Source organism: Cyrtonyx montezumae, unplaced genomic scaffold (genome assembly GCF_038088225.1).
Source record: "Cyrtonyx montezumae isolate F1298 unplaced genomic scaffold, pur_monq_1.0 scaffold_5, whole genome shotgun sequence".
Taxonomy (NCBI): Eukaryota; Metazoa; Chordata; class Aves; order Galliformes; family Odontophoridae; genus Cyrtonyx; species Cyrtonyx montezumae.
In genome coordinates this window covers 13,322,001-13,336,479 of record NW_027072056.1, presented here as the reverse complement: position 1 = coordinate 13,336,479, position 14,479 = coordinate 13,322,001, and the positions used below count along the sequence as shown (strand labels likewise).

The 14,479-nt window shown below is 46.8% G+C and overlaps 1 protein-coding gene across 4 annotated transcripts in view; it reads left to right on the top strand.

Annotated features, from left to right (window-relative positions):
- The window catches only part of TP63 (tumor protein p63), a 93,230-nt gene extending 82,791 nt beyond the window's left edge, over positions 1 to 10,439 (top strand). For 3 of the 4 annotated variants that reach the window (XM_065748503.1, XM_065748502.1, XM_065748504.1), the window contains 4 exons: positions 6,366 to 6,523; positions 7,345 to 7,489; positions 8,352 to 8,445; positions 9,690 to 10,439. In XM_065748503.1, the coding sequence (XP_065604575.1) occupies positions 6,366 to 6,523; positions 7,345 to 7,489; positions 8,352 to 8,445; positions 9,690 to 9,986 (694 nt within the window). In that variant the 3' untranslated portion in view covers positions 9,987 to 10,439. The remainder of the gene's footprint in view (positions 1 to 6,365; positions 6,524 to 7,344; positions 7,490 to 8,351; positions 8,446 to 9,689) is intronic. The other variant, XM_065748505.1, reaches the window with a different exon arrangement.
- The last annotated feature ends 4,040 nt before the right edge of the window (positions 10,440 to 14,479 follow it).

Sequence of the window (14,479 nt, the reverse complement as noted above, 5' to 3'; positions counted from 1 at the left end):
ATACCATCCTAAAACATTCCAGCCCCCCAAAACCATCAGTATATCCATAAATGGAGTTGGCTGGCTGGCTTTGCCCAGCTCGTGGGACTAGGAGCAGTGGGGCAAATATGCAGCCTGATAGCAACAGAGTACATAGTGAGAGTAATCTCCTGAAGGGACTCAAACTTTGCCAAAACAAGAGACACTTCTGCAGATCTCTTAGCACTGGGAGGTCTGGAACCATGATGTTGTCTTTCTTGGTGTAACTTTTTCTTCTTGTTTTTGTAATCTCTTTTCCTGTTAACTTCTGTATTTGTGAAACTCAGTAGGGTTTCTCTGAGCAGGTCTCAATTTTAAAATGCCTTGTCTTGTGTAAATTTTAAAGTATTCATGGGCTGGGTGGGGATAGGAGGAGGGTGGGATGTTTTAAAGTCTGTGGTAATGTTAGGCCTGTTTTAATGCCATTTATGCAGTAATAGTGCTATTAGCTGAAGTATCTGTACTGCTGGACAGAGGGAGGTAGTAACTACATTGGCACTAATTAACAAGTCGTTTTTCCCCTGTAGAAATACCTTCTAGTTTGGTGTTATGAATTGTTTCCCTTTATTTCTAAGCATAAAAGGTCTGATCTAAAATAGATAAAAATGACAGGGAAGTCTGGATGACACTGTCAGACTTTGCACTGAAACTTCTGGGTGAATGTGCTGAAACTAGAAAGCTCTTTCCTGGCTCTAGGGAGCTCAGTCCAAGAGCACAAGGTGAAGGCGGAGTCTTGCTATGTAATGACATCCATGTGTACCCAGTGCCTGTTTTGCCCAGTAATCTTGCAGCCAGCAGCCATTGCTTTTGCTTAGTGTGTCCATAAAGTGGACTGACTTAGCAATTCCTGCACAGGAGACCTTTTCTCACTGAGGATTTGTAAACCTTCGCACTGCTTGTGTCAAATCTACCTCTGAAAGGTGTTTGAATGGGGCTTGATGAGGTTTGTATCCTTTAGAAGCGTCAGGTCTAAGTGCCAAACCCAGCTCAGCATGGAGGAAAAATGATGAACAGGCAAGTAAAGCATGCCATGAAATTCAACTGGCATTGCAGGTTGTGGCTCTGGAAGCAGGTAGTGGGGAGATGAGAGAGCAGCTGTGGAGATGTCTGCTATGGCTTATCTTCACATAAAGAATGGTCCCTAATGCTGATAGAAAAGTGTCCTTCAGCCCATGTCCTCAGGCAGTAGCATCTCATCTGGAGATCCCTATGGTGTTGATGGCTATGGAAACAGAAATGTGAAAGGAGTGAACTGGGAAAGGAGCTTCCTGCACACTTTGGTCTGTCACAGAGCTGAGCTTGGATGCGAATGCCAGGGATCAGCTGCCCACGGGAACTGCAAGCTGGGGTGTGGATCAGTACTAATGGGGACCTGTGTACCTGCAGCTCTGTGCTGGATTTACTTGAGGCAGGTGCATACCCGCCACTGATACACTTATGGTTAGGTACAGCCTGAAGAAAAGATGCCTTTCAAATATAGAGCAGGGCTCCTGGCCACCCACAAAGAAAGAGAAGGCCTGATGCAGTGGGAGATCTCTTATCTCTGAACATCTCATCATCTGCTTCCAGGCAGTGGGGCTGTGATCTAAGCAGGTGATGACTTGCTCCAAAATCTCTTTTGAGAGCTGTATTCCATCTCTGGATATCTCCTTTGTTGTCTTAATGAGACTTCTTCTACTAGAAGAGTTTGGGGGAGAGCTGATGCAGAAGAGCCCCAAAAAAGGGATTAAATATAAATAATACTGAAGACCAGCACTGACTATTCATAGAGTTGCACTTCTACCACTGTTCCTTATATTAAAATTGGTCAAATCAAGTACCTCTTCCCGTTGTCTGGGAACTCTAGGAAGTACTTCAAGATCACACAAAAGATAACTTTTGCTCTGTCCCTTTTTATCTGGGGCAAGAAAGACACCTCTTATTCTCAGCTCTCACACAAGGAAAGGATCTGAACTGCAGATGCAGCCCAGATGTGGGAATACACTTGGCAGTGTTGGTCTATCCTTCCAAGACAGGTTCATTACATTGCTTCTGTCTGCTTATGGGTGGCAATGTGGAAACACTGCAGTGGGGTAATTACTGGGATAAGGATGCCTAATGCGTATCAAGAGCTCTGCTTCAAAGTCTGCCTGCTAGCAAGTTTGAGGAGGCAAACTGTCAGAAGGTATCAGATACCCACAGCCCACCATCAGGAGATCCCAGCTCATTCTCCAGTTCATTGTTTGTTCTGGCCTGTGAGAAAACTCTTACACCACTGTGGACATTACAAATACAGCACCTGTGACATCCACAAAGCAAGCAAGTGAATTAGTTGGATTCCAGTGCCCCCTGGAAAGGCTTTGTTGTTTGTACTCCTTACTTGGAAGAGGATGACTGTGGTATGGTCTTAATGGTGACTCGGTTTATTCTCTAGCTAGAAAGTAATCTTAGTGCAGCTTTTTCCATCAAATAACCTGGAACTGGAAGTAGTTGGAATTGCTTTTCCATCTGTCCTCTGCAGCTAAACAAAAGAACAAAACCCTTTTCCCAGCCAGCTGTCTTTTTGATTTTTCATCTCTTACTTGAGAAAAGTAAGCCTTTCAAGGAATAGCCAGTTAATACTGGGCCTTGTCAGTCAGGTCACGTCAGTCTTTCTCAACTGTACATTACAGTACCCTTACAGCTGTTTTCCCTGAAGAGCATATTGCATCCACTGCTTACATTGGGAAATTCCCAAACCTGAAATCTAATGGGAATTACTAGCTGCATCCTTGTCCCTGTGCTGTAGCTGCTGTCTACCTTGTGACAGTCAGAGCTTCTCCCTTCCATGCTCTCAGTTGGTTACTAAGCTTGCAAACCACTTTTGTGGTTGAAAAGATGCACCGTTGGTAGCTTAAAACTGCACCTTTTTGAGATGTGAAGAACAAGGGAATCTCTACTTCTTAGTGTCCTGTTTCATAAGCCTTGTAAATGGGTGAGTGCAACCGAGTTTCTGTGTTATTTGTGTCGTTATTAGACATGTTGGCATCCCAAGGTTATGCAACCCAGTGGGCATCCCTACTTGAAAAAAAGTTGTCGTTGGGCACTCAAACCGTATATGAACTTGGGGTGTAATCCTTCTGTCCTTGCTGTGGCCAACATGAGGAAAAGCAGGCCCAGAACTCGGCTCCTCTTGGGTCTCTGCATTGTGAATAGCTCTAGGTCTTCACGGACAGCAAACTGTAGGCACCAGGGCTGGGATGAGTTCTTACTCTCCAACTCTGAGCTGTCCTACTCTTGCACTTACTAAAGCTTTGTCATTTGCATTAATGCTGCTTACATTATGATGTGCTTATCTAAAGTTAATGAAGACTCCTAGGACCTGTCTACTGAATCAGATAATTGGTCTATGAAAGCAGTTTCCTACCTCTGGAAAAGGGCTGATACCCACTGAGCTAGGAAAGCACAGAATTATATAAGGTAACCTGTGAACTGAACTGTGCTTGATATGTGGGAGAGTAAGTTCCTTCCTGACCTCTTGAGATGATCAGTATATGCCTTGAAGCACGAGAGTTGGTTGCTCTCGTATGAGCTTGCATAGCTACAAACCTTACTGGATAAATAATTACCTTGCCACTTGAAGAGAGAAAAATCAGTTGCAGAATGTGACTCAGTGCCTTTTGTATCAGACTGTTCCAAGAACTATAATAGTCTCTTAACTGAAGTCCTTATACCTTGATATTAAGATGCATTTCATTGGCATTGATATCAAAGAAATGTTAATGCTCCTACTTCTAATCTTTCTTGAGATGTAGTAAGTGTGATTTTAATGAAAATCACTGTGCATGACATTCTTATATCTATTTTTAAAAAAAGAAAAAAAGCAATATATTTTAAATGAATCCACAAACACCATGTAGATTGTGTGTTTAATACCAAAAACATTTTCTTGTGTTTCTAAGGCTGTTGCTATATTGATGTGTGATATTAATTTTGAATAAAATTTTGCATCTTGGTTTATCTTGGGACTCTTCTTTGGCTAGATGGCTTTCTTTAGGATTTACACGTCTGGTTATGTGACTGAATAATTTAATAGAAAATGATTATGGGTACAGAAAAACGCTTTTGTTTTTCTCCTGTTTTATTTGCTTGGGTTTGATTGTCTTTGCAGAGCTAATCTTGATTCTTAGAAGTACAGATGAGATAAGAATGGAGTCCGTAAGCTCTAAGTGGAAGTATGCATTTGCTTCGTGTAGCATGGGGTGCTTTGAATTGGCTTTTGTCTGTTTGCTTTTTTTTCCCTGTTGTTCTGAAGGAGCTGAACTAATTCTAATGAGATGACTGTTGGCGGCATAGAGAGCACAGTTAGGCCCACTCCTGGCCTCTATGGAGAATCTTGTTTTGTACCAACAGATGGAAAAAGGGTACAGAATCATGAGGTCTGTAAATAAAACCCTGCCCTGAACTTCAGTAGGCAAAAGAAATCTCTCTTGGGAAGTCTCTGATTTGATTTGGAATCTTGCTATGGAGGCTCTTGCGCACAATTACTTCCTCACTTGCATATCATGCAGACTTTGCTCTATCAACTTCAGCTGAAGCTCAGGCTGGGTTCCTGAACTTGTAAAATATAGGCATTAATTTCAGTCCTAAATCCAGAGGCCTCTTGAGGTGTCTGTCTGACTTGAATTTTATGGCTAGCCTCAACTTCATAATTGGTGAACTGAAACCTCTGATCTGAATTGTTCCCTTCGCTCTCAAAAGTTGGGCCTGAACTTCATGGCACGGTTTCACTTCCCCTTGGGAGTTGCTGCTGTCATTAATATTAATTTGTGAAGCTTCTTGTGCTTTCTACTTCCTTGAGTCTATGAAGTTTGCTGGATCTTGTCCTGCATCTTCACTGCCGAAGGACAGTTCACACCCTTCTGTACCTCCTGTAATTGTGTAATTAGCTAACATTTTTTTCATGGCCTTAGATATTCTAGCCTGTTAGCATAGACATTTCTCCACCCAAAATCACAAGCTTTAAAAGTGCAGGTAGCTGGAGACAGTGTAATTGTATGAGACTTGACCTTGAGTGCTGAAGGTTTTAATAAATTACCCAGGAATTAACCTTTTCTTTCCTTTACACTTTACTTATTGCAAGCAGTTAACTACTCCCTTTGCATAGATGGAAAGCCAGTTCCCAGGAATTGGTGTGTAGCCAGTTATACCCAAACAAACAAGTTTCCCAATGGGGAATAAGAGGGAATGTGCCCTTTCACATGCACCGAGGCTGAATGAGCACCGATCTCCAGCAGGATTGCAAGGGTATGTCATGTTTGGGAAGTGTGCCCGCTTCCTGAGTGCCTTTGCCCAGTCTTGCGAACGCCCTTGGTGTTCAGAGAGAGAGCCTGCTCTTATGGCATGGCAGCACTCTGCCAAGTGTGCTGGTGGGCCTGCTTTAATGATCGCGTTCTGCATAGTCCAGCTAAGACCCCATTCAGGATGGGCTGCCCCAGCCGTAACCCAAGCTGGAAGCTGCTGTTCTGAAGCAGCCCCAGGGGTTGCTATGAGGTGGGATTGCAGCCCTGTTGGAGCTGGGGAGGGAGGAGCTTGCAAGCAAGCCTCTGGCCTTGTTCGTGGGTATGCTGGATGGAGTCTGGGGCTGTCTGGGCTTGAGGGAGGTCAGCGCTGCTGTTGAATGGTTGCAGGAATCTGATACTCTCCTCAAGCAGCCTGCAGGGTGTGAGTGCCAAGTTCTCTTTAACACCAACAAAAGCTGCGCCTCAGCATCTTGTTCCCTGAGGTGTGGCGAGTCTGTCCTGAGCAAAAGAGCCTCTGCTTTTTATGTATGCACGTGGTAATAGCTTGATACGTGAATGACCGTGAGTTTTGGAGGAAAAAAGGTAGAAAATGCTTCCTGCTCTCAAAATTGTCTGAAATCAGGTTTTAGGGAAGTATAGGATGGCATGAGAGCTTTTTCTGTTGAGGAAAACATGTGCAAAGCCAGACAACAGTTGCCAGAACTCAGAAAAAAAAATATTTCCATGCTAAACTCTCTGTGGTCACATGCTTTTTCATATGAAAAAGAACTTAGAAAGCTATGTGGAAATGTTTTCCTTAAAAATAATAATAATTAAAAAAAAATCTGAACCAAAAGCAATGAAGCAAAGCTGCTCTTTTTCTTCAGTAATTCACTATTTGGTGCGTTAAGTCAGCAGAATGCCTGGGAAATTTCTTAGTTCTTGTTGATCCTCTCTGCAATAACATTTAGCTACAGCTCTCCCACGGCATTGGTAATTTCTCTAGCAGTGGCTCAGCACTGCCTCACGCAGAAAAACGTATCCCCTTGGATGTGCACTCTGAATCAAATGCTGTGAATCCTATTGTAATGCCTCTTTGTTTTGCAGGACCTCCATACAGTCACAGTCATCCTATGGCTCCAACTCGCCTCCGCTCAGCAAGATGAACAGCATGAACAAGCTGCCCTCGGTCAGCCAGCTCATAAACCCCCAGCAGCGCAATGCACTGACCCCAACCACCATCCCTGACGGCATGGGAACAAACAGTAAGAAACCATTCCTGCTCTTTCTCCTGTTCTCTGTGTGTTTCTTGCTAATCTGGGGAAGGAGACTGCATCTCTGAGGTACTGTTGTGCCACAGGGCATATCACCTGCCTTATCCAGGCTGCAGCATCTTGCTCTGAGCCTCACAGGGATGACAGAGCCCCCTTCTCAATGCAAATCTGGCTGGCTGCTCTGCTGTCTGTCTTTCAAGGCTTCTTTCATCTTCCTTTCCCAGCACAGGATTTGGAAATATTGGCAACTTTTTCCCTCACTTCAGTTAAGGCACCTCTTAGTTTCAGAGGAAATATCTGCAGCTCGCAGCTCTGTAACCTGCTTCCTCCTGGCTGCTGAAGAGTGCTCAGCAGCCTTGTAAATCCAGGATGACAGACGTGGTTCTGGGGTCTAAGAGTTGCTTTTTTTTTTTATTTTGGAAGTGCTGGGCTCTCGCCCGCACCTGTTGCTGATCCCCTTCGGGTGCTCAGTGTCTCTGGAAACAAAGCTGTTTGGCTTCTGTATTGGGTTACTCTGCTGGCTCAGTTCCACTCCTTTCCTGCAGCAGGGAAAGATGAGATGCCCACTGCTCGCTGAGGTTTGTTACTGAGCCTGTTTGCAGACGCAGTGCTGCCAGTAGCAGCTTCAGTGAGTGGAGAGCAGCAGAACTCTGTGTCATCTGGTCTTTGTGCAGTCACTGAGGCCTTAAATTTCTTGTGAGCCTGCTCTGCAAGGGTTCAAGGCTGCCTGGGCTGTGATTGTGCTGTTCTTGGGGTAAAGCAGGGTGCGGGGATGCTTTGGTAACAGTGTGTTTCCTCCTTCTCTTCTCTAGTTCCCATGATGGGCACCCACATGGCCATGACCGGTGACATGAATGGCCTCAGCCCCACGCAGGCGCTGCCTCCTCCCCTCTCCATGCCTTCAACGTCCCACTGCACTCCCCCTCCTCCATACCCCACAGACTGCAGCATTGTCAGGTGAGCAGAAGCAGGCTAGACATTCCCTGCCTTTGGGGAGCAGAGGCCTTGTGCTGGGAACCTAAAGTGCTCTGCCGAGTTCCTTGCCCCATTCTCTCCTGGAGCACTGGATCTTGGTGGGTTTGGCAGTCCTGAGGCTGGCACCCTCTGGGCACCCAAGTCTCAAACCCACATCTCTGAGCAGCTGAGAGAAACAGGGACAGAAGGACTGCAGGAAAAGCCAAGGAATGCAGAATCTGGTGGAGCTGAGGGTGCCCTGCAGTAAGACAGGGTGTCTTGCAGAAGTTTTTATTGATACTGGTACTTTTTTCTCCTGTGTACTTGCAGTAAGCTGTGACTGGGGTCAGAAATACAAGCGTCCTTCCTATTGATGTGTCCCCTTTGCCCTCCGTTAAGTTGAACAGGTTGAAAGATGCTCCCCGTGATCCTTTTTGCTTAGAGAGGAACATGCTGATGTGAATTACTTTGGGTGTGTGATGAGCCCCAAAACAGCTGCTTTGGTGACACCCTCTATCTATGCGATGTGCTGCCATAGGCACAGCCACCTTCTGGGTGAAGCAAGCTGGATCTTACAAGCTTTCCTGCCCCAAGATCTGGGCTGCAGCACCAGCTTTTGACTACTGCAAGGTGCTGTCATGAGGGTTGTCTTCTAGGCAGCAAGCTTAAAGGACTGCCTCATTCATTTGATGTGGCAGTGATGTGGCTTGCTGGCCTGGGGTACCTTGGAGAAGGTCAAGCAAAGGGTGAAAGCTTCATCTCCTGTTGCTGCAGGTTGGCTGTGTGTTTGGTTTTTCTGTGGTTTGGGCTGTTGCAGCCAGGGTGATCCTTTTTTCTCTCTCCTTCCTTCCTTCCTCCTCTGCAGCTTCTTAGCGAGGTTGGGCTGCTCATCCTGTGTGGATTATTTCACGACCCAAGGGCTGACCACCATCTATCAGATTGAGCATTACTCCATGGATGTAAGTAACTCCTCACCGTTTCCTTTGTTTGCTCTCTTGGCCCTGACATAGGAACAAGTCAGAAATCCAGACTCAGTATTTTATTTTACTTTTGGTGATTTGTTGGATTTAAGGCTGTTGCACACAGGGGAAGACTGTCTGGCAGGTAAAAAGAGGCTGGACACAGTGCCAGCACTAGTGTTGTAACTGCCTTGCCTAGCATGGAGAGAGAGTATCTCTTCCTCCCCACTGCTGTCCTTTTTAGCCCCCAGAGCGGCCCCAGCCCACATGCCTGTTTAATTCTGCAAGGCTTGGTTTCAGTTTACACCACCCTGAAACACCTCACTTGCCTGCAGACAAGTAGGCTGTCCAGAAGTGGTCTGCATTTTTCTCTCCCTGCTCCTGTTCTCTGGCCTTGCCTTAACAATCTTCCCTTGCCACTGGCATCTCAGCCCAGCTCTCCTTTCTCTTGCATGGCTCTTGCTGCAGGGTTGCTTCCTCCTCTCCTGCGCAGCTGCTCTCTGGAGAGCTGGCCCTCCCATTTCTGCCCCAAGACTTTGCAAGGCCATGATGCTCCCTAGTCTGGGCTGTCTGCCTTCTGCTGATGCTCTAGTTAGAAAAGCTGACCCAAATTACCCAAAGCTGGTTGCTAATTTTATTCTAATTTTTTCCAGAAGCCAATATCACATTTCCCAGAATTAGCTAATACTGCCCTCAGGTAATGTACCTGTAGGAATACAGGGCCTCAAAGTTCATTTCTTTAAGTTTAGGCTTCTATCTTAAATGTTGGGTTTGTTCAAGTAATTGAGGCACTTTCAATAGAGTCAGACCCAGAGCTTTGAATACTGGAGCCCAAACTTCAATTGTAAAATCCTTTTGCAAGCTTTGACATAAGCCCTGAAGTTTTCAAAGCTGTTGAACTTCTGCAGTCCAGCTTCCCCCCACCACAGACAACCTTCAGAACTCTCCGCAGTGTTCTGGAGGCCTGCAGTCCAGTTAAACTTGTAGCTTTAGGTCATCGTACTTCATGCATGAATGTGTCACTTCACAGTGGCCCTCATGTCATCCGTCCCTGCTGCCTGTCAGCTCCACGTGCTTGTTCAGAAGGGGTGAGCCACCTTCAGGACTAGTGGCTTCTGTAATAACGTTGCAGCCACCATGGGTTAGCCAGAAGCAGAGTGGCCCAGAGGCTGCTTCTGCCGGAGCCCTGACCCCTCCGGATTGCGCAGGGCCTGCCCCGTTAAGCCCTGCTCCTTGCCTTGCAGGATCTGGTGAGCCTCAAGATCCCAGAGCAGTTCCGCCATGCCATCTGGAAGGGTATCCTGGACCACCGGCAGCTCCATGACTTCTCCTCTCCTCCCCACCTCCTGCGTACCCCCAGCGGTGCCTCCACCGTCAGCGTGGGCTCCAGCGAAACCCGGGGGGAGCGGGTCATCGACGCGGTCCGCTTTACTCTCCGCCAAACCATTTCCTTCCCGCCCCGCGACGAGTGGAACGACTTCAACTTTGACATGGATGCCCGGCGCAACAAACAGCAACGCATCAAGGAGGAAGGGGAGTGAGCCCCAACAGCACCGCTCCACCCCGCCTCGGACACAGACTGCTCAGCCCTTCGTTTGTCTTCCTTCTGCTACTGCATCCCTGGATGGAGGGCGGCGGGTGCCTCCTTACTCGCTCGTGCTACTTATGCCCTTGATGCTGTCTAGGCCACGCTCCCGGACCGCGGCCTCCACCCCAGCTCTTGCAATAGAAGGAGCTGAGCGAAGGGGGATGGCGGGTGGTGTTTCCTCAAAAGGTGTCGGCCTTCGTAAGAAGGCGTTGTTCTTGTTTCGTGGTTTCTTTTATTTTTTGGGGGGAGAGGGCTTCTTTCCTTGACTTTCCAACCCTCGTACACCTTGTGAGTGTCCTGACCTGCGAGCTGTCTCTCTCATCCAGCAAATCCCACTTTGGAAAGCTGGATGGTTAGAATCAGATTTTAAAAGCCCCCAAAAAATAGTTTCAAAAAAAAAAGAAAAGACCAAAGTCGCTAAACCCAAAACTGACAGTTCATCCCAAAAACCAAATGGGAATTGGTCTGCTAAACATGGCACTTAAACAGCCTCTTCCCACAGAGCTCAGTGCTCTGTTTGTGTGTAATATTCTCCAGCGGAGACAGCACGTGCACTTTGCTGGACAGGCCAGCGCTTACAACCACCTGCAACCCACTCCTTCCCATTCCTTTGTGTTCTACAGGGAAAAAAAAATCTCTTCTCATCTTGAATGTAGACTTCCTTGCATTTCCTGGTTTGCTTATTTCAGGATATAAATACGAATACAGCCATTGGTAACTCAGACGTGTCCCCCACCCAACCGTTGTGTACTGACACTTAAGCTAGTGAATTAGGCTTTGCAACATACACTGCCTGGTCAGTTTAGCAGGAGGATTTGTCTGCTTGTCCTCCAGTTGAACAGAGGACGTAACAGGAGCTGCACGCTGATTGCAGGGCTTCGCCCACCTAAAGCCCAGGCAGTCCTTCATGTACACCACGTTACATTGGTTTCCTGTCAGTTAAAGGCAGAGCTGTCCTTTGCAATGTCTGCGATAGACTGGAGTATGTGTTGTTGCTGGTGACTCAGTGATCAGCAACCAGAAGTGGAGAGTAATTAAATATATGCATCTTTTCCAGCAGCCTTGGAACACACGCACCAGTTCTTTGGTACTGCTACTGCAAAAAGTCCTGTTTACATGAACTGAAATGATTTTTCTGTTTCTTTTCATTGGTTAGACAGCAGCTGTGCTCTGAGGCATTTCCTCTATGACTGCCAGTGATACTGTGGACAAGCAACTGAACAGAGTATGTGTTTTCACATTTATATTGGCTGAGGTAGTGAGGCTGACGTATGGAAACAAATCCAAAGAGGCTCAACTAAGCGCAGCTGCTTTCAAGTTGGCTTTTACTGCTAACAGTAAGTCTGAAGGTTGTTGGTTGGTTGGTTCTTTACAGAAGAAAGATAGAAAAAGCAGCTTTTAAATAGCTTGTCCTCTTTCCTTGCTACAACCAACTGATCTGGTTTCAGTGCAGTGGGTTTTTTCTGGGCCCTGCTGTGTGCCCCAGATGGATGTAGCACGGGTAGCATCTCCTCCATTTGTCCCTTGTGCCAGGTTGCATTCTAGGACTGCCTTTTGGTAACTGTGCGAGCCTATTTTGGATAGCTTTGACTGGTAATGCGAGATGGTTACCCTGTAAAGTGTGTATATATATTTTTTTGTATGTGTAATTTGTTTCCTACAGCATAACATGCCATTTTTTTATTATTTCTTCTTGGGCTACCGGGTGTGACAGAACCACAATAAAATGTTTTTTTGTTTGTTTTTGTTCTGGTTTTTTTAATTATTATTTTTATGCAGAATGCCTACAGTATACCTTATAACAAATGACTTGTCACTGGACAAATATATTTGTATTTTTCATACTGAGATGCCTGTGTTACTTTGCAGTTGAGGGGAAGGGGCAGGTACTGAGAGCCTGTTTTATCACTTCATTTTGTAACACTTCAAAGAGCAGCGTCCTAGATTTCAAAGTATTTAACGTGCTCGGTGTGAAAACTTACTATGTCTTCTTTTGTAGCATGCTAGGAAAAAAAAAAGCGAGTCAGCCTCTTCCTGACTCCATGTGAGAATTGATTCACTGGGGCAGTGTTAGTGCAGGTACTCTGCAAGTTCCTGGGGGGGGAGCCAGGTTTGTGCCCTCCGCTGGTTTTGCATCTCTGTTGTGCCATCCTTTTGAGCTGCTTCAGTGTTGTAAAATATTGATGCAAAAAACACCTTCGTTCTAGGAGCAAGTTTCTGACTATTGTCAAGGTTAATGTGGTTAATGCCGTGCCTGGGGTCTGGGCACAACATTGTCAGTATGTGCTTTTCAGTTCAGCAGTGAGATGGAGCTTTGCTGCTGCATCACTAGTGATTAAAATGTATGCTGTGAAAACCTTTCTGTGTACCACTGTGGAGCGCACTTCTGTGTAACTGGAATCTTAAAGCGAGTTTGAGCAGCTGGAGCTTTTACCCTCCCCTGTAGAGCTGTGATTTTTGTTGTTGTTGTTGGTTTTTTTGTTGTTGTTTTGATACATCAAAGCCTGTGGGTTAATTGAGCTGAGAATCTACTGATGCTTCTAGTGATGACAGTGTTTCCTCTACCAGGTCTTGTGTCTGTTTTGGAACACCTTGTTGTTGAAGTCATTGAAAAATAAAAGCCAAACTGAAAATGACACGCCATTCCCAAGCAGTTTCTTTTCTTGCCTGTGCGTCTCCTTGGAAATGAGCAGGAGCCTTTGCTGCTTATCCAGCTGAGCAGCTGGGGCTCAGTGTCACCTCTGCATGCGTTCGCTTCAGTCCCTATAGGTACTACTTGCTGGTGGCTGTTTCTGCAGTCATAACTTGGCCCAGTGCAGGGGCTGAGGAGGTGGTTTTGTGCAGTCTCAAATGAGGCCCATTAAGTTGCACCAGGAAGGCGTTTGCCACCCTGCAGAGACTACGGAGAGGGAAAATTCCTTCTGTCTGTACTTCCCTTGAGCTGGCTTCCCCTTCTCCTGTGAAAGTGGGTATGTCTGTATTTTGTGCTTCAGCTTCCACTTTTTGTCTGTCTGGAGTCTTCAGTCAGATGGAGCCTCGCAGTCACAGCCCAGCTCCTTCAGTGGCTTCTGCACAGAGCCCAGATCTGCCTCCCACAGCTTTTCTGACATGGCAGGGCTTGGGAAGGCATCAAAAGGTCCATTTAAAAAAAAACCCCACCACCCCTACAAAGATCTTTGAAGAGTAAAACTCCGTTCCTTCCCTTGGGGGTTAACTCCATGTTAACTATTACACAGGGAGGAACGTCTGCCTGATTTCCTTTGTTTCTGGATGCTGCTGCTGCTTCTCTCCTTGACCAAAGGGTCAGCGAAGCTCCTGCCTCTGGGTATGGCTCCCTGGATCTACTCTGGGGTCTCTGGCAGCCATGGGGTGCTCGAATGTGGCATAAAAGCGAACGAGCTGCCCTCAAGGAGAGAAAGTGCTGCCCTGAGGGAAGGAACTTGCTGTCTCAGCCCCATGCCTCTGGATGAGCAAACTGCATCAGGTGAGAGTTTTGGCTTCTATTAACCAGGTAAGCTTGAAACATGTTTGCTGTTGCTTGCAGTAGCTGTCTGCTGTGAACCACTGCTGGATTCATTACTTTTGCTTATGTTACAGCAAGGGTTTACATGCTGAGGAATCCCACGCTGCTGCTTTTCACCATCTGTATGGACCTGCTGGAGTCTTGTCTTTGGATAATGGGACCATTAGTTCACAGGTATGAAGTTCTCAGGGTAGAGACCCATCACAATGTTCCCAGCTGTGTTTTGTGAACCCCTGCAGACCTGCATGCCCCTCCTGCACTGGTTTCTAAGCAGCCTGAAGCTGGTGGCTCCCTGGAGTGAAACTTTGGGCAAAACAGAAGTCAGCAAATGTCTGAGCAGTGCGGGGCATCGTTCATACTCACCATGATCCTCCTGCCCTGTGTGGCAGAATCCCCTTCCTCCTGCTGGTGAAGCAGGAAAAACATGTGGCAGCCCAGACCTAGCACCCTGTATGAGCTTGCAATGTTTGGCCTTCTGATTTGCTCAGATATGAAACATGCAGCTTTTTGTACCGAGCACTGTATGGAGGTGAGCAAGTGGCAGTGCCAGGGCAGGGCTTCAGCCCTACAGAGCTCCCCTGCCCCATACACTGCTCCTTCTTGATACCGTCCTCTCATTCGTTCAGGGCAAGGCTTTATCAGTGCTGTAAGACTGGGTTTTTCTGGTGTTCTGTGCGACAGTTTGGTTGTGTGCTTCTTTCACCAAAGGCTGCAGCCCACTTTGCCCCATCTGAGTGTGTGGTGAGGGTCTCCATGCTGCCTTCAGCTATTTCCTGGCTCACACTGCAGTCTGTGGCTCTTCATCCAGCACTACCATAACCAGCACAGCCCGTGGCTCTTTTGGCTGTGCCACTTCCCCTGCAGAGGAAGTGAGGCTACTTGCTCTGACATGAGGTGGGTGCCTCCTGGCATGCTTAGCACTT